At 42.1% G+C, this 19,533-nt stretch overlaps 1 protein-coding gene across 1 annotated transcript in view; it reads left to right on the forward strand.

Annotated features, from left to right (window-relative positions):
* The window catches only part of LOC140187916 (myeloperoxidase-like), a 35,467-nt gene extending 25,203 nt beyond the window's left edge, over positions 1-10,264 (forward strand). Inside the window, exons 12-15 of the mRNA XM_072243787.1 lie at positions 2,397-2,634; positions 3,730-3,935; positions 8,271-8,432; positions 9,208-10,264. Coding sequence (XP_072099888.1) covers positions 2,397-2,634; positions 3,730-3,935; positions 8,271-8,432; positions 9,208-9,701 — 1,100 coding nt within the window. The 3' untranslated portion in view covers positions 9,702-10,264. The remainder of the gene's footprint in view (positions 1-2,396; positions 2,635-3,729; positions 3,936-8,270; positions 8,433-9,207) is intronic.
* The last annotated feature ends 9,269 nt before the right edge of the window (positions 10,265-19,533 follow it).

Genomic DNA, 19,533 nt, shown 5'->3' on the forward strand with positions numbered 1-19,533 from the left:
AAGCCACTGTTAAAAAAACTCACATGAAATCTCAGCTAGAATTGCCAGAAGGCATGTGGGAGACTCTGAAGTCAGCTGGAAGAAGGTTCAATAATTTGATGAAACCAAAATTGAGCTTTTTGGCCATCAGACTAAACGTTATGCTTGGTGTTAGCCAAACACCACACATCATCAGAAACACACCATCCCTACCATGAAGCATGGTGATGGCTGCATCGTGCGGTCAGGATGCTTCACTGCAGCAGGCTCTGGACGGCTTGTGAAGGTAAAGGGTAAAATGAATGCAGCAAAATATAGAGAAATCCTAGAGGTAAACCCGATGCCCTCTGCAAGAGAACTGTGATTTGGGAGAAGATTTGTTTTCCAGCAAGACAATGACCCCCAAGTATAAAGCCAAAGCTACACAGGAATGGCTTAAAAACAACAAAGTTGATATCCTGGAGTGGAGAAATCAAGGTCCAGACCTCAAACTAATTGAGAATTTGTGGCTGGACTTGAAAAGGGCTGTTCACTCATGATCTCCATGCAATCTGACAGAGCTTGAGCAGTTTGGTAAAGAATAGTGAAGAAGAATGTAAAGCAGTGTCCAGATGTGCAGAGCTGATAGAGACCTATGCACACAGACTCAAGGCTATAATTACTGCCAAAGGTGCATCTAATAAATACTGACTTGAAGGGGGTGAATACTTATGCAACCAATTATTTTGTGTTTTATATTTGTAATTAATTTAGATCACTTTGTAAAGATCTGTTTTCACTTTGGCACAAAAGCATCTTTTTCTGTTGATCAGTACCAGAACAGCCAAGTTAAATCCACTGTGATTTAATGTTGTAAAGTGATAAAACATGAAAACTTCCAAGGTGGGTGAATACCTTTTATAAGCACTGTATGTCAGAGGTAAAATGTGAAATATAAGCAAGCTTTAGGAAGGAAAGCAAAATTTAAAATGTCATTACTTTTCAAATAGTGTTGCAGTCACCCAGGACATGCCTTCTACTCAATGCTACAATTAGAAAGGAGGTACAAAAGCCTGAATGTGCACACTCAATGATTCAGGAACAGCTTCTTCCCTTCTGCAAACCAATTTCTGAATCGACTACCTCACTATTTTCTAGTTTTGCACCACTTATTTAATTTAACTATATATATATATATACTGTATACCAGTGATATTAAAACTGATTCTGATTTTAAATAATTATCAGATGTAATCAGGGTCTACATTTATAAAATTAGTGGTTAAGGCCAAAAAGGTTGTGAAAGGTAATCAAAAGCTTAGTTTTCAATAAGCATTTCATCCAGAAATATTACAAATATCAGAATATTTTGCTGGTAATTAAACTTCCAAACAGTTCTTGTCCAATTCACTGATTTGGGGAGGAGATAGCAGTGTTCCCTGTGCGGAAGAAGTAAACCTCTGAAAGCAGATTCTGTACTTAATTGTACTTTGGAAAGCTCTGAAGTTATTCTCAGATTTGCTCTGTGGTAATCGTGATTGATATACTATCATTTTTGTCTCAAATGTTTGCCAGTCTGCCATCAATAAGCCACAAATCAGAAATAATACCATTCTTTCCAATTGACCAGATGGATGCAGCTCCATTGGCTTTCAGGATCCTTGATACCATCCAGAGTAAAACAGCCCACTTGATGACACCTCATCTGCAACCATAAATACTCATTCCCTTCACTGCCAGTGATGCATGTTAACCTGTTTGTTCTTCCCAAACCTACAACTTCTGTCACTGAGAAGGACAAATAGGTGCATGGGAAGATGCTCAACTGTAGGTTACGTTCCAAATTCCACACCAACTTGACTTGGAAGTACATATCTATTCCTTCAACATCACTGGAGCTATATCCTAGCCCACCCTTTCCATCACTATTGTACAAAATACTTCACCTGAACACTTGCAGTGGGTCAGGAAGGTGACTCATTATTAGCTCCTGAAGGCACCTTGGAACCTCACCCATATCCAAAAGAACAATTAATTCAAATAAATGTTTCACAATATGCCAAGTGAGGGGATGGTCTTGATTAAAATAATGTAAAATTTGAAGACTGAAGCTTACTCTTAGACTTTATGAATTAGTGTGCAGTTGGGGTGGCTTCTGCTGTGAAAAGTTCATAACTAGCCTCAAGCAGAAGAATAAAGCATTAATTCAAACCCAGCTATGTTTTACACAAAATAGGAAAAAAATAAAAATGTCGCATTTCTGTTGACAATTCCAGAAAGTTTCACTTGATAAGTTTACAAAGACCCTGCCTGAGTCCAGCAGCAGATCACCCAGCAATGTTTCTAAACTCGGGATATTTTGTGTTAATGTTGTTCTTGTTTAAGTGTAACTGCCACAAATGAGCTGACATGCTTTTTATTGTCTCTGGATCTTACAGGTTACTCTGCATGGCGCAAATTCTGTGGACTTTCACAACCAAAGAATACTTTTCAACTTGCTCGAGTTCTTGGAAGTATAGAGCTAGCAAATAAGCTCCTCAGTCTATACGGAACTACAGAAAATATTGACGTGTGGTTAGGGGCAATCTCTGAACCCTTCGTTAGAGGTGGAAGGGTTGGCCCCTTGTTAGCCTGCTTAATAGGACAGCAATTCAAGAACCTGAGAGATGGGGACAGGTAATAACAATATTAAAACAATCAAGCAACTCAGGACTTTAACTGTCCACTTTACAAGCCAGGCACAGGCAATCCAACAACCAACAGAGCTTTTCAATACTCCAGTCTTCCAGGTTAGGATGCGATAATTCAGGGAAAGAAGAATTGTACGTTTGAGAAGAGATGTCAAGATTGAGTTTCTTTCATAGTTGTACAGGAAACTAGGAATGCTTATTGGCATATTCCTCTCCAGAAACAAGTCCCTCTGCATGTATTGATTAGCCAAAACCCTTCTTCAATCACTCACTCTCTCAAGAAAACTCAAAGATAGTGATCTTAAATTGTACTATAGCTCTTTCCTATACATTTGCACTTGCATGTCACATATTCCCTGAGAGTACATTAGCAAATACTTTCATTCAGCTGGGAGCCTCACAACCAATTACATATTAGGGCTTCTATCTGTCTTGATTAGGGCTCTAATGCATAGAGGAATCCAATACAGTTTCCAGCATGATGTAAAATCTTCCATCTGACTAAATTAGTGACATGTATGTATTCTGATAATAAATTTCACTTTGAACTTCGTCAGAAGTGTTAATAATGTTCGATAAAATAGGTTAGAATGCTGTCCAGGTCTGTGGAGCGAATACAATCTTACACTGATCTTCAGACTGGAAAGCTGCAGAAAGGCCAGGAATCTTATCTCATTATTTACCAACCTTATGCAGGTACCATGCAATGGATTCAAAGATAAGAGACTCAAATGTTCTGTCTTCAAGGGCAATTGAAGCAGAAATCTTAATTATTTAAAAAGTTGCAGGATGAGCACAAAATGTTGCAGCTTGTAACGTCCTGGGTCAAAAGCAGAGAAGAGGAATCAGTTTAAGTCTTCCATTTTTTGGATTGTGTAAATGTATTGGGCTGAAGGCCTTCTTCTGGGTATAAGTTAACAGAATCTGTATGATTCCTCTCCCTCTGACCTTTTTCCTTTGTACAGTTGTTAGACCTGGGTTCAATAAGTCTGGATATACTGGTGTTTTCGTAGCCAACTAGTTCAGTCTTGATCTGTGTACTTTAGAATCTTAACACTGACATTTTCCCTCTGTTCTTCAGATTTTGGTGGCAAAATCGTGAAGTGTTTACTATTGCCCAGCGCCAGGCTCTTACTCAAATCTCCATGTCCAGGATTATCTGTGATAACACTGGGATACAGTTGCTACCTCGGGATGCATTTAAATTCCACCGCTTTCCAGAAGGATATGTAAACTGCAAAGATATACCACAGGTCGACCTGAGTGCCTGGAGAGAGGACGCACAAGGTACAGTTTCTGAGGGCTGAACACAACCTTCACAAGATTAGCAATACTGTTCCTGTACATCTGTGCATAAAAACAGCCCAGTCCATTGCAGTGAAAGAATACAAAGCTGGGTGCTGTGATCGAACACTGAATGCTGAATTACTGTGAGTCAAGGTCATTTAGTTTCTGCTGTAATTGTTCTCTTTCATCTTGGCACTTGAGAACAGTAAAACAAAAGGGATTGGAGTTATGGAAAGCCTTTAGAAGCAGCAAATTTAGGCTTTTTATTATAACATCACTGATGCATCTTCTCACACTGTCATTCGTTCTGTTCCCTCAGTCCTTTTCAGCCCAGAAGATCATCTAATTGTCTCCTTATGTGCCATTTATGCCACCTGCATCTGTATCACTTTTCTGATGATTTACTTCATAACTCTGTTCACCTCTTTTGCTCTTTTTTGTGTCAGCCAACCTGCTCACACCACGGAAAGTTTCCTGAGATGGCAAACTTCCTTGCTAGTTCAGCTTTCAAGGACTGCCAAGGACACTTGGTGCAACAATAGTATTTGGTGTCATGGCACTGATTGTGGTAGGTTCCTAAGTTAGGAGATTTCTGGGAATAAGTCAGATAAAGTGCACCGCAAACTCTCAACCGATATTCATTATTAAGATATGAATGGCAGATAGTGTATGTGTGTGGCCTCCGTCGGTCGTGGTCGACCATGGGTACTGCGCCTCTGGTAGTCACTGGGAGTGGCCTCTCCAGGGCGCAAGCCAGGGCAGAGTTGATATGGAGGTCCATCTGCTGCCCATGCAGTGGGACACCCCTCTCCATGCTGATGCCAGGTCCAAAGGAACGACGAAAATCGATACAGTTTGGTGCCAGCAGCATCGCGGGAGTTGCCGTGCCAGTGCTGGGTACAGCAGTCAGCCACCTTCGGGACTCCGACTCCGGATCTTTCCTCAGGGTTCACTCCCAAAGCCTTTCCCGTGAGTGGGTATAGCCGCAAGGCAGCAGAGGTTTGAAATCGGAGTTTTTCCTCTCCTAGACGAGCTACCATCCATGGTTAATGAGCCCCATCTGCCCGGAGCAACTGGTTTTATGGCACCAGTGGTCCACCTTTGCCCCTTCTCCTGTCAGCGAGAACAGCTCCGCCAGGCGTAAGAACTATGCCACACGTGAAGGCCAGGAGTTGGACTTGGGTTGTCAGAGGCTGTTTGAGATGCATGCCATGAAGAGCATTTGTTTAGCAGTGGGAGCTCGTCCCCACTACCACCCTTTGGCTATGACTACCTATAGTACGGTGTGGCATCTATTTTATTGATGTTGAATAAGGGATACGGATCAGCCTGAAAGTTAGTTTCAATACTCTGTTCCTCTGTGACACAGCTACAGGTATTTTATCAATCCTCTGAAAGAGAAAGCAGGATAATGGTTAGATATCTCTTACTAATGGTGACACTTACAAGATCATAATGCTGAAATGGGTGTATAACCGTTGATTCATTGGTGATAATGGCTGCCACAGAATTACACCCAACATTCAACATTAAAGTAGATGTTCTTCAGAGTTAAATATCATTGTTTTTAAATGCCTGTCTGGATGGATAGAATCATCCCTGGATATTTATCACTAGCAGAAAATCAAAGGTAAATAACAATGAAGATAAGCAGCATTATCTCATGCATAGGCGTGTTGAATGTCATACGGTTGTAGCCCATTATTCTACTACTTGGGAGCATCCTGGCAATGAACTTCATAAGTCATTAAGAACATAGAACATAGAACATAGAACAGCACAGTACAGGCCCTTCAGCCCACATTGTTGTGCCAACCGTCAAACCCTGCCTCCCATATAACCTCCCACCTTAAATTCCTCCATATACCTGTATAGTAGTCTCTTAAATTTCACTAGTGTATCTGCCTCCACCACTGACTCAGGCAGTGCATTCCACACACCAACCACTCTCTGAATAAAAAACCTTCCTCTAATATCCCCCTTGAACTTCCCACCCTTTACCTTAAAGCCATGTCTTCTTGTACTGAGCAGTGGTGCCCTGGGGAAGAGGCGCTGCCTACCCACTCTATCCATTCCTCTTAATATCTTGTATACCTCTATCATGTCTCCTCTCATCCTCCTTCTCTCCAAAGAGTAAAGCCCTAGCTCCCTTAATCTATGATCATAATGCATACTCTCTAAACCAGGCAGCATCCTGGTAAATCTCCTCTGTACCCTTTCCAATGCTTCCACATCCTTCCTATAGTGAGGCGACCAGAACTGGACACAGCACTCCAAGTGTGGCCTAACCAGAGTTTTACAAAGCTGCATCATTACCTCACAACTCTTAAACTCTATCCCTTGACTTATGAAAGCTAACATCCCATAAGCTTTCTTAACTACCCTATCTACCTGTCAGGCAACTTCCAGGGATCTGTGGACATGTACCCCCAGATTCCTCTGCTCCTCCACACTAGCAAGTATCCTGCCATTTACTTTGTACTCTGCCTTGGAGTTTGTCCTTCCAAAGTGTACCACCTCACACTTCTCCGGGTTGAACTCCATCTGCCACTTCTCAGCCCATTTCTGCAACCTATCAATGTCTCTCTGCAATCTTTGACAATCCCCTACACTGTTTACAACATCACCAACCTTTGTCTCGTCTGCAAACTTGCCAACCCACCCTTCTACACCCACATCCAGGTCGTTAATAAAAATCATGAAAAGTAGAGGTCCCAGAACCGATCCTTGTGGGACACCACTAGTCACAACCCTCCAATCCGAATGTATTCCCTCCATCACGACCTTCTGCCTTCTGCAGGCAAGCCAACTCTGAATCCACCCGGCCAAACTTCCCATGCCTTCTGACTTTCTGAATAAGCCTACTGTGTGGAACCTTGTCAAATGCCTTACTAAAATTCATATAGATCACATCCACTGCACTACCCTCATCTATGCCTGGCACCTCCTCAAAGAAATCTCTCAGGCTTGTTAGACATGATCTGCCCTTCACAAAGCCATGCTGACTGTCCCTGATTAGACCATGATTCTCTAAATGCCCATAGATCCTATCTCTAAGAATCTTTTCCAACAGCTTTCCCAGCACTGGTCTATAATTACCTGGACTATCCCTGCTACCTTTTTTGAACAAGGGGACAACATTCGCCCCCCTCCAATCCTCCAGTATCATTCCCGTGGGCAACGAGGATATAAAGATCCTAGCCAGAGGCTCAGCAATCTCTTCCCTTGCCTCGTGAAGCAGCCTGGGGAATATTCCCTCCAGCTCCGGGGACTTATCCGTCCTAATGTATTTTAATAACTTCAACACCTCCTCTCCTTTAATATCAACATGCTCCAGAATATGAGCCTCACTCACATTGTCCTCACTATCATCAAGTTCCCTCTCATTGGTGAATACCAAAGAGAAGTATTCATTGAGGACCTCGCTCACTTCCACAGCCTCCAGGCACATCTTCCCACTTTTATCTCTAATCAGTCCTACCTTCACTCCTGTCATCCTTTTGTTCTTCGCATAATTGAAGAATGCCTTGGGGTTTTCCTTTACCCTTCTCGCCAAGGCCTTCTCATGCCCCCTTCTTGCTCTTCTCAGCCCCTTCTTAAGCTCCTTTCTTGCTACCCTATATTCCTCAATAGACCCATCTGATCCTTGCTTCCTAAACCTCACGTATGCTGCCTTCTTCCACCTGACTAGATTTTCCACCTCACTTGTCACCCATCGTTCCTTCACCCTACCATTCTTTATCTTCCTCACCGGGACAAATTTATCCCTAACATCCTGCAAGAGATCCCTAAACATCGACCACATGTCCATAGTACATTTCCCTGCAAAAACATCATCCCAATTCACACCTGCAAGTTCTAGCCTTATAGCCTCATAATTTGCCCTTCCCCAATTAAAATTTTTCCTGTCCTCTCTGATTCTATCCCTTTCCATGATAATGCTAAAGGCCAGGGAGCAGTGGTCACTGTCCCCCAGATGCTCACCCACTGAGAGATCTGTGACCTGACCCGGTTCGTTACCTAATACTAGATCTAGATTAAGAAATGTTACAGTTCACTGTGTTTGGTTGTGTCTTAGGGAATTGAATCGCTATGCATCTGATTCAGCTCAATCCTCCTTATCTATAGCAAGGCTCACTGCTTTCACATTACGTTTATTTCTTCATGGTTAATATTCAGTAGAATTGAGACTTTCGGCATTTCCCATACATTCCCTACCAGTGTGATTCACCTTGCCTTACTAGTAGTCTGAGCATTTTATTGCGATTTACACATTTCTTCATGTGCTACATGGTCTCAATTCATTTAACCAGTTACTATCTGCTCCATTTACAGTGACCCCATGTGGCTCTGTCCCTGCTGTGGCTCATGCCCATTTCTCGATCTGTAAATCTTCAGTCAGGTACACCTGTCAGTCCGGATTCACTATTCAGGGAGCAGACACGATAACATGTCTGCCTAACGGACAGTGGGAACAGCAACCACCCAGTTGTGTAGGTAAGGGCTGGAATCCAGTATTTCCTGAGTTAAACTGTTTGGCTTTATGGTTGTATATAAACACAAGTTCATTAATTTCCATCTGTGTACTCATCTGGGTGAGAGGTTCACCTGGCTCAACTTCATGTCATTGAAATTAACAATATAACAAATGCCTTCCACTGGATTCTCACCCATATTGTGCAACATACCAAGTATTTATTGCCTTTGTTTCTTAAACATTTCTTAGAAAGAACAAACCATGGAAAAGTGTAAGATGTCAGAGTGTGAAAATCTAATTGAAACTAATTTCCAGATTTTATACACCTCTAATACTTACGAGAAATAATTGACAAACATGAGAAACGCTCAAGGCATACCCTGCATTAAATTGCACTTCTATATCATTACTTCAAAGAGCAACTCTTGCAGGCTATCTGAGGATGCAATATTCTCCACTTAAGTGAAACTTTAAGAAATCTTTTCTCCCTGCCCGCAAAACGACATCTTCAAAAGGAAACCAGAATGATCACAACACTCTTTTGTCAGCTGTTTCCTGCAACCCAGCATTCAATTCAGCACATTGTCCAGCTTCTGCTTGTTGACAGTTCTGGGCCTAGAAATTAACCTGGGGTATACAGTTTCCAACACAATACTGCTCAAATTATCAAGATCAGGATTTTCTGTCACCTTTGGTCCTACTCTTTTGTATTACTATGCTGTGAAGATTTAAATTGAGTTAATCAAGTTATGAATTTTCCACTGACTGGATAAATATGATGATCTATTTTTGCAGGCAATGCTGAAATCGTGGAACCTACATTGAGCAGTGGACAACCAGGTCTTAAAGGAGAAAAAGGTGACATTGGACCAAGGGGACCGGAAGGAGATTGCAGTGCATGTCCGCAACAAGTAAAAACATCGGCCTTTTCCGTAAAACTTAGATCAGGACGTCTTAGGCAGTCATATGCAATTCCATGTGTAACTGGGATCTATAATGGCCAGAGACATTTCAACTGTGCGACAGGAATATTTACTTGTAGTTTCGCTGGTGTGTATCAATTTTCATATAACTTGCAAGTTGCTGGCCAAGTAAGACTCGGTTTGCAAATAAATGGACGTACAGTGATTGTTTCAAGTGTTAATGATAGGGGGTCACAAAACATTTTATCAGGTAGTGTCATCCATCAACTAAATGCTGGTGATAAAGTTTGGCTAGAAGTTCTGCATGGAACAAGCGGAAGTTTGAATGATGTTTATTTTCAGGGGCATTTAATCTTTTCAGTTTAATAACTTGTCCTTATTTCTGGAAAAACATCATTTATTTTACCAGTTGAATGTCAAAAGTGTCTTTTTTGATTTATTTTTGATCTTGGATATCATGGGCCACAAATGGAATCTTTTTTACACCAAGCTGGAAGCCATTGAGAGATCTGATCTAGACACGTGGCTTCCTCTCCTCTTCTAATATTTGTCTCAGTGTAGGAATGTTAAGACCCAAATTGGCATACCAAGCAATATATTAAATAAGTTTATTTTAATCAAATCGTACAAAATGTGAGAAGCCAAACCAATGAAAGTGAAGTGCATTGGAATCCACACTTCCTTAATTAATCCGAGTTCTTTAAAGTACAAATGCCACCACAGCTAATTTTTGTATGTTGCATTGACATGCCAGTTCTTGCTACACCCTCTCCCTGAAATGCTTTTAGAACTTTATTGTAGAAAGCTGCTGGCTTGTGTTGCTAATCATAATTTTCACCAATTTGGTTGATTGACACAAAATGTTTAGATTTCCTCAAATTCAGTCAGTAAAATATTTTTTCTGCTTTTAAGAAGGTGATTCTAAAAATATGAGCATTAAAGGAAATAAATATTTAAGTTCATGCATTATATTTCCTCTATACATAAGTTGTTCTATTCCAGGCTGTTTTCTAAAAACTGCTGACAGTACATTCCAGATTTAAGAACACACTTCCAAAGTAAATAAAATTTTGCTTTTCCAAAAGAAATTAAAACTATTTCTGCATTTCTTTGATATCTAGCAACTATTATTAACCTTCATACAGCTGTGAAAATGGTTGGTTGTGATATTGTTCAGGATGCAAACCTAATATTCACATTAACACACCATGGTCAATACTAGTACCTGTTAGAAGTGGAGTTTGTGCATTTGCAGGACTGTAGCCTCAACAATAAGTGGAAACACAAAATACAGGAAAATCTCATGGTGCAACTTGTGTTCCTCTCTGCCTGACCAACAATTATTTTCCAGCATTTTTGTTTTTATTTCAGATGTACTAAATTTGTAGTATTTCCCTTCCAGCCTCAATAATGTAAGTGAACATTGTTGGAAGATAATAAACCAAAGTTTCAAAGTACATTTATTATAAAGTATGTATACAGTACACAACCCTAGCATGGTTAGAGCATTGGCGGAGTGGTAGGAGACAGCAAGTGGGAATAACAGGATCCCTTTCAGGTTGGCTGCCAATAGCTAGTGGTGTTCCCAGGGGTCAGTGTTGAGACTGCTTTTTTTTAATTCTGTATTTCAATGATTTAGGTAATAGAATAGCTGGTTTTCTTGCCAAGTTTGCAGATGATATGAAGATTGTTGGAGGGGCAGGTAGTGTTGAGGAAACAGGAAGCCCACAGAAGGACTTAGATAGAGTAGGAGAATGGGCAAGAAAGTGGCAAGTGAAGTACAATGCTGGAAAATGCATGGTCATGCACTTTGGCAGAAAAAATAAATGTGCAGACTACTTTCTAAATGGGAAGAAAATCCAAAAACTCTGAGATGCAAAGGGACTTGAGGATCCTTGTGCAGAACACCCTAAATGTTAACCTTCAGGTTGAGTAGGTGGTGAGGAAGGCAAATGCAATTCATTTCAAGAGGCCTATAATATAAGAGCAGGGATGTGATGCTGAGGATTTTTAAGACACTGACGAGGCCTCACCTTGAGTATTGTGAACAGTTTTGGGCTCTTTATCTAAGAAAAGATGTCCTGGCATTGCAGAGGGTTCAGAGGTGGTTTACTAGGATGATTCCGGGAATGAAAGGGTTATCATATGGGGAACTTGTTGAAATTTAGCAGGATGGTGGGGGGGGATCTCTTTGAAACCTTTCAAATGTTGAAAGGCCTGGACAGAGCAGACATGGAAAGGATGTTTCCCTTGGTGGAGGAGTCTAGGAGAAGAGAGAACAGCCTCAGGATAGAGGAACGTCCATTTGAAACAGAGATGTAGAGAAATTTCTTCAGCCAGAGGGTGGTGAATTTGTGGAATTTGTTACCACAATCTGCTGTGGAGGCCAGGTCGTTGGGTATATTTAAGGTGGAGATTGATAGGCTCCTGATTGGCCATAACATCAAAGGAGACAAAATCTGGAGTATTTCGGACAGAATTTGGAGCAGTTTTAGTCACATAACTACAGGAAAGATAGCAGTAGGATTGAAAGAGTACTGAGAAAATTTACAAGAATGCTGCCAGAACTTGAGGACTTAAGTTATAGGGAAGGACTGAATAGGTTTGGACTTTATTCCCTGGAGCACAGGAGAATGAGAGGAGATTTGATAAAGGTATACAAAATAATTAGGGGTATCGATAGGGTCAAAGTAATCAGGCTTTTCCCACTGACATTGGGTGAGACTACAACTAGAGGTCATGGGTTAAGGGTGAAAGGTGAAATGTTTAAGGGAAACCTGAGGGGGATCTTCTTCGCTCAGAGGGTGGTGCAAGAGTGGAACAAACTGCCAGAAGTGGTGGACGGAGTTTCAATTTCAACATTTAAGAGAGAAAGCCAGGGACTGGGCCTGTGGAGGGGAAACAAAAGGATCAGCCCATGATTGAACGGCAGTGTAGACTCTACCGGCCAAATTCTGCTCCTATGTCTAATGCTCTTATAGAGAGATGTATTGGTCAGAGTCTACTGTTCTGTGCAGCTTCTTACATTCCTGTGCATTTGAATTACTGTACCAGACCATGATGCAACCAGTCAGTATGCATTCAACAGTAGGTCTACAGAAATTTGATAGAATGTTTGGTGATGAGCGAAACCTCCTTATCTTCTATAGACAGTTAACACTGCTGCATACTCCTTATGATTGCGGCTAAGTGCTGGGCTCAGGACAGTTCATCTGATAAGTTGATCTGATAAGTCCAGAAGCCAAGAATGGGCTCTTTAGTTTGCTGACAGTGAGTGGTGGCACCAGTCAACTAGGAGACTAATCCTTCTGCACAAGCTGACCTATTACCACCTGTGGGCCCCCAGGGGTTCAATTGTGTTGTAGATAATAATAACAGTATTTTGATTTGAAGCTGTAAAGGTTTATCAAGCCCTAACAATTGGATATTATTTTGTTGGTGAGTAAATTGTCATTGGCATATTTCGATATGGGGTTGGAAGTGTGCTTAGCCATACCATACTGTCATGCGTATAGAGGGTAAAGAAGCAGAGCATAGAGAGTAGAGGTACCTGATTTACCGACTGAGCACATTTATTAAGAAATTGTACTCTGAGGTCCTGATGCTATTGACAGCAGAAACTTCCAAAAGAATCGTGGAAACCCTTTGACCCAGGTTTTCAAGGCTTCAATAGTTGCTTTTTAGGGTATGAAACATTGACTCCATAGGTCGAGTCTCCACTGTGTTGATAAGTGGAGGTATTCCAATCTTTACAAGAGTTACGTGCCAGCAGCAATAGACCACAGACGCAGATTTTAATGTTAGACAAATATATTTTCAATACCTACCCAAAATATAGACAATTAAAACAATTACTACCCAAACCAAAAATTAACAGTGCAATGCATCTTAGCTCACAAACTGTGGAGGTCTGGAAACAGTTCTTCCCAAGTCTCACTCAAACAGAGTCCTAGGAGAGCAATCCAGAAGGTTTTGGAATCCACAGGAACGGGTACAGGTGTCTGTGAGGAAGGGTTCATAAATCCACATTAAGATGACACCAGGTGGCGATCACAGAAAATTCCAGAGGACAAGTGATCATCACGTAACACATTTGATCCATGCAAGGATAACAAGGTGACAGTCACAGAAGATTCCAGAAGTCAAGTGGTCGTCAGTTAAAACTAGAGTCCACGCAGGGATAATAAAGTGACGCCTAAGTTCCAAAATCCACGTAGGGATATCACAAAGTGACAGTCACAGGATATTCCTTAACACAAGTGGTCGCCACATAACACACCCGAATTCATGTATGGATTAACAAAAAGTGGTCACCACAGAATACTCCAGAAATCCAAGTATGGATCATACAAAGTGACAGTCAGGTATCCAATATGCACTGTGTGCGGCAAATTATCACAATCTTCCGGACACGGAGAAATATCGGGATCGTCCATTGCTGTAGTGAACTCTTCAACTAACTCAACTCACTCTCTCACTGGTGGCTCACAGTCCGTTGCATCGCTTAGCTGCAGAAATTTTCAGAAACCTCCTGAACTGAATAGAAAAAGCCTATACCCGTTTGTTATATGACGCCATCCACACCCTCCTCCCGGCGCCCCTCAATGATGAGTACGGTTAATCAAAACAACGTTGACATGTAACACAGGAGATAGTTTCACCAATGGGAATGTCCAAGCCTTAATCTCAGGACAACCTAACATGGCTTTTATTAATAAATGACGATCCAATATTTGAGATATTGTTGAAAATTTGGAGGAATCCTTAGCCTGGGCAAAATTCCCATAGCTACCTTCCTTCAACTCCTCCATCTCCCTATATCGCATAACAGGCAAAGACTCCAAATTTGCGTTAGTTTAGTCCCAACATTTTTAGTAAATGTTTTCCCAGTAGCCTCTCAAAACAGAGGGCAGTGATATCCCATGCCATCATCCTCAGATAACCAGCAACATTGTGATAATATACTAAGACTTTAACTCTATGAAAGGCTAATCCTAGACAGCTATAGTTTATCCTGAGGTGCTCATTCATTATCCGCAAAATCAAAGAGCTGATTATTGACAACAGGTAGAGAAAAACAGAAGTCCATGATCCAGTCATCATTAGGGAGCCTGTGACATAAATTCCTTGACTTCATCATTTCACAGGATCAGCTGCTAAGTCCCATTCAAAAGAAGGCACGAGTGCCCCTCCTTTCGTAAAGGTTTGCTCAGATTTGGCATGTCATCTAAAACTTTGACCAACTTCTGAAGATGTACGGTGGAGAGTATCCTGACAGGTTGCATAATGGCCTACATGGAAATGCCAATTCCAAAGAATTGAAAAGCCTACAATAAGTAACGGCTACACGTCAGTCTGTCAAAGGAAAAGCCCTCCCCAGCACTGAGCACATCTCCAAGGAGAACTGTGACAAGAAAGTAGAATCTATTATCAAGAGCCCCCACCATCCAGGCCAAGCTCTCTTCTTTCAGCTGCAATCAAGAAGGTAACATGGGAGCCTTAGGTCCCATGCTGCCAGGTTCAGGAACAGTTATTACCCTTCAACCATCAAGCTCCTGAACTAGGGTGGATAATGACAGTCACCTCAACTCTGAAGGGATTTCACAACCTATAGACTCACTTTCAAGGACTCTATGACTTGTGTTCTCAGTAATATTTATTTGATTCTTTGTTCATTTGAATTTGCGCAGATTTTCTGTTTTTTTAAACACATTGGTTATCTATCAGTCTCTGTGTGTCATTTTTCAATAATTCTACTGCACTTCTTTGTTCTTCTGTAAATGCGTACAAGAAAATGAACCTCTGGCCTACTGAGTTCCTCCAGCATTTTGTGCATGCTGCTCGGATTTCCAGCATCTGCAGATTGTCTCTTGCTCAGGGTACTACATAGTGACATATACATTCTTTGAAATTAAAGTTACTTTGAACATGCGTGGGGATCTGCTGGTGAACCCCCACCATGGGAAACATCCTTTCCACATCTACTCAATCTGATGGTACATAAGAACATAATAAATAGGTGAAGGAGTAGTCCATCAAGCCTGCTCCGCTATTCAGTAAGATCATGGCTGATATGGCCATGGACTCATCTTCACCTACCTGCCTTTCCCCCCTAACCCTTAATTCCCCTTCTATGCAAAAATCTATCCAACCTTGTCTTAAATATATTTACTGAGGTAGCCTCCACTGCTTCATTGAGCAGAGAATTCCACAGATTCACCACTCTCTGGAAAAGCAGTTCCTTCTCATCTCCATCCTAAATCTACTCCCCCAAATCTTGAGGCTATGTCCCCTAGTTCTAGTCTCACCTACCAGTGGAAACAACTTTCCTGTCTCTATCTATCCCCTTCATGATTTTATATGTTTCTAAAAGATCTCCTCTCATTCTTCTGAATTCTAGTGTGTACAGTCCCAGGCAACTCAATCTCTCCTCATAGACTAACCCCCTCATCTCTAGAATCAATCTGGTGAACCTCCTATGCATTGCCTCCGAAGCCAGTATATCCTTCCTCAAGTAAGAAGACCAGAACTGCACGCAATACCCGAGGTGTGGCCTCATCAGTACCCTGTACAGTTGCAGTATAACCTCTCTGTTCTTAAATTCAGTCCCTCTAGCAATGAAGGCTAACATTCCATTTGTCTTCTTGATAACCTGCTGCTCCTGCAAACCAACCTTTTGTGATTCTTGCATTAGCCCTCCCAAGTCCTTCTGCACAGCAACACGCTGCAATTTTTTACCATTTAAATAATAATCTGCTTTTTTTCCTTCCAAAGTAAGTGACCTCGCATTTACCAGTATTGCATTCCATCTATCAGACCCTTGCCCATTCACTTAACCTATCTATATCTCTCTGCAGACTCTTCATATCATCTGCACAATTTGCTTTTTCACTCAATTTAGTGTCATCAGCACACTTAAGATACACTACACTCAGTCCCCTGTTCCAGATCGTTAATGTATATCGTGAAGAGTTGCGGGCCCAACACCAACCGCTGCAGCACACCGCTCACCACTGATTGCCAACCGGAGTAACACCCATGTATCCCAACTCTCTGCTTTCTATCAGTTAACCAATCCTCTATCCATGTTAATACATCACCCCCAACTCTATGCATCCTTTTCTTATGGATAAGTCTTTTATGTGGCACCTTATTGAACGACTTCTGGAAATCCAAGTAAATAACATCTATCTGTTTCCCTCCATCCACAGCGCTCATTATATCCTCAAAGAACTCCAGTAAGTTTGTCAAACAGGACCTGCCTTTGCTGAATCCATGCTGCGTCTGCCTGATGGATCCATTTCTTTCCAGATGCCTCACTATTTCTTCTTTAATGATAGCTTCAAGCATTTTCCCAACTACAGATGTTAAACTAACTGGCCTATTGTTACCTGCCTTTTGCCTACATCCTTTTTTCAACAGTGGCATGACATTCGCCATCTTCAAATCTGCCAGGATCTGCTCAGAGTCCAGAGAATTTTGGTAAATCATCACCAAAGCCTCTACTATAACTTCTGCCATTTCTTTCAGTACCCTGGGATGCATTCCATCAGGACTAGGAGACTTATCTATCTTCAGGCACACATGTTTGTTCAGCACTACCTCTTTAGTATTGAGGTCCTCATTTCCCATCCCATCCATAACTTCTCTATTTGGCATTTTAGATGTGTCCGCCATGAAGACCAATAAAATATAGTCATTCAAAGCATCGGCCATTTCCTCATTACCCAATATCTATGTCCCTGTCTCGTCCTCCAAGGGACCTACATTCACTTTAGCCACCTTTTCTGCTTTACATAATTATAAAAACTTTTACTATCCACTTTTACATTTTGTGCTAGTGTCATGGTCCGGTCCATGAAGTCTGCATTCTGGTTCACGGTCTGGTCCGTGGACTCAGGACTCCGGGCCTTCCAACAGTCCCTCATTTGGTTGAGTTAATCATAGGCACCTGATTCCCATCATTGGGCTTGGAGTATATGCAGCCTTGGGGTTGAGTGTGGGTGGCTGGTTTGTCTTGTCAAGATCCCCTGGGAGCAACCTGCTGGTGGAAGGCCAGAGTGGCCACTTGCCATCTTTAGGCTGTATTGGGGAACCATCTCCTCATGGAGCCTTGCTGTCAGTAGTTGGAGCTGTCTTTGTGGTATAGATTTGGCTGTTTCCTGGGCCAGCTGAGTGGCTGTCAGCCACTCTGAGCTAGGTGGGGATCTGGCTGTTTCTGTAGCCAGTTGGGGTTGCTGGCTGTAACTGTGACTTGGAGCAACCCTGAAGCAGAGCTGGAACTGTCTGTTGTTCTTTGGTGTTTGTCTTGTCTTGTCTTGTCCTTTCCTCTGTGGGGTAAGCCAGGCCATTCTGCTGTTGCCCTGTGGGGGGTGATCCTGTCTTGTCTTGTCCTTGCCTCTGTGGGGTAAGTCAGGCAGTTTTGCTGTTGCCCTGTGGGTGGATCTGTCTTGTCTTGTTCTTGCCTCCATGGGGTAAGTCAGGCTGTTCTGCTGTTGCCCTGTGGGGGGATCTGTCTTGTCTTTGCTCTGTTGGGTAAGTCTGGCTGTTCTGCCATTACCCAACAGGTGGAACTGTCCCACCTTGGTGTGGAGATACAAGTTGAGTCCTGGCTTATCTAAGTATAAGTCCTGGTTCTATACTGTCCTGTCTCATGTTGGTGTCGTGTTAACAATGAGTCCTGGCTTTTTGAAGGATAAGTCCTGGCTCTATGTTGATGTTCAGTTCCCAGACTGTCTCTGAGCTCCAGCCTCTGAGTTATCAGCCTCTGCATTTCAAGAGCCAAGCCCCCAGCCTGTCTCCAAGTTCAAGAGCCAAGCCCCCAGCATTGCTGCCTCAAGAGCCAAGCCCCCAGCCTGTCTCCAAGTTCAAGAGCCAAGCCCCCAGCCACATCCTGTCCGGTAGTCATGTCATGCCCTTGCCTAGTTCCAGGGTCCGAGCCTGAGGCAAGACCCAGGTCCTCGGTCCTTGTCCAGTCTCTGGCTCGGAGTCCAAGCCCAGGCTCCTAGGTCATAGTTCCTTGTCTGGGTTCCCTTTGTCTCGTCATGTCCTAGCCCTAGTCTGAGTTCTTGTCCCTGCTCCTTGTCTGTATCTTGTCACGTCCATACTCTGGTCAAGTCCTGTTCCTTGTACTTCAGTGTCTGTGTCGTGCATTTGGGTCTGTTCCCAGCAACCCACCCCCCCCCCCATTTGTGACAGTTAGTTTATTTTCATAATCTACCTTCCCTTTCTTTATTGCTCACTTAGTGGTATTTTGTTGCTTTTTAAAGCTTTCCCAATCTTCCAGTTTCCCACTACTCTTGATGACTTTGTATGTACCAGATTTTAGTTTGGCGCCTTCTTTTATTTCCTTAGTTATCCAAGGCTGGCTCTCCTCTCCCTTATTGTCTTTGCTTTTAACTGGATTATACCTTTGTTGAGCACTGTGAAAAATATATTTGAGTGTCTTCCACTGTTCCTCAACTGTTGCACCATATAGCCTGTGTTCCCAGTCTACACTAGCCAAATCCTCCCTCATCCCATTGTAGTCTCCATTGTTTAGATATAATACACTGGTTTTAGATTGAATTATTGCACCCTTCAATTGTATGAGAAATTCAATCATACTGTAATCATTCTTTCCAAGAGAATCCCTAACTACAAGGTCACTAATTTTACCTGCCTCATTGCATAGAACCAGATCTAAAATAGCACATTCCTTGTAGGTTCAGTAACATGCTGTTCAAGAACGCCATCACACATGCATTCTATGAAGTCCTCCTTAAGAATGCCTTGACCAACTTGATTCACCCAATCTACGTGCAAGTTAAAGTTCCCCATGATTACTGCTGTTCCATTCTTAAATGTCTCAGATATTTATTTCTGTTTATTGCCTGTGCCACTGTAATGTTACTATTTAGTGACCAATGGACAACTGCAACAGTGATTTTTTTTTCCCCCTTTACTATTCCTAATCTCTACCCAGATGGATTCAACATTCTGCTCCTTAGATCTTGCATCATATCTCAGTATCACCATGATCTCATCCTTAACTAAGAGCACTACCCCACCTCCCCTACCTTTCTGCCTATCCTTCCATATCACCTGATGTCCTTGGATATTTAATTCCCAATCCTTTCCACGCTGCGACCACATCTCTGTCATTAAATCATACCTGTTTGTACTTATTTGTACCACAAGTTCACTGACTTCATTTTGA

This window comes from Mobula birostris, chromosome 25, assembly GCF_030028105.1.
Source record: "Mobula birostris isolate sMobBir1 chromosome 25, sMobBir1.hap1, whole genome shotgun sequence".
Taxonomy (NCBI): Eukaryota; Metazoa; Chordata; class Chondrichthyes; order Myliobatiformes; family Myliobatidae; genus Mobula; species Mobula birostris.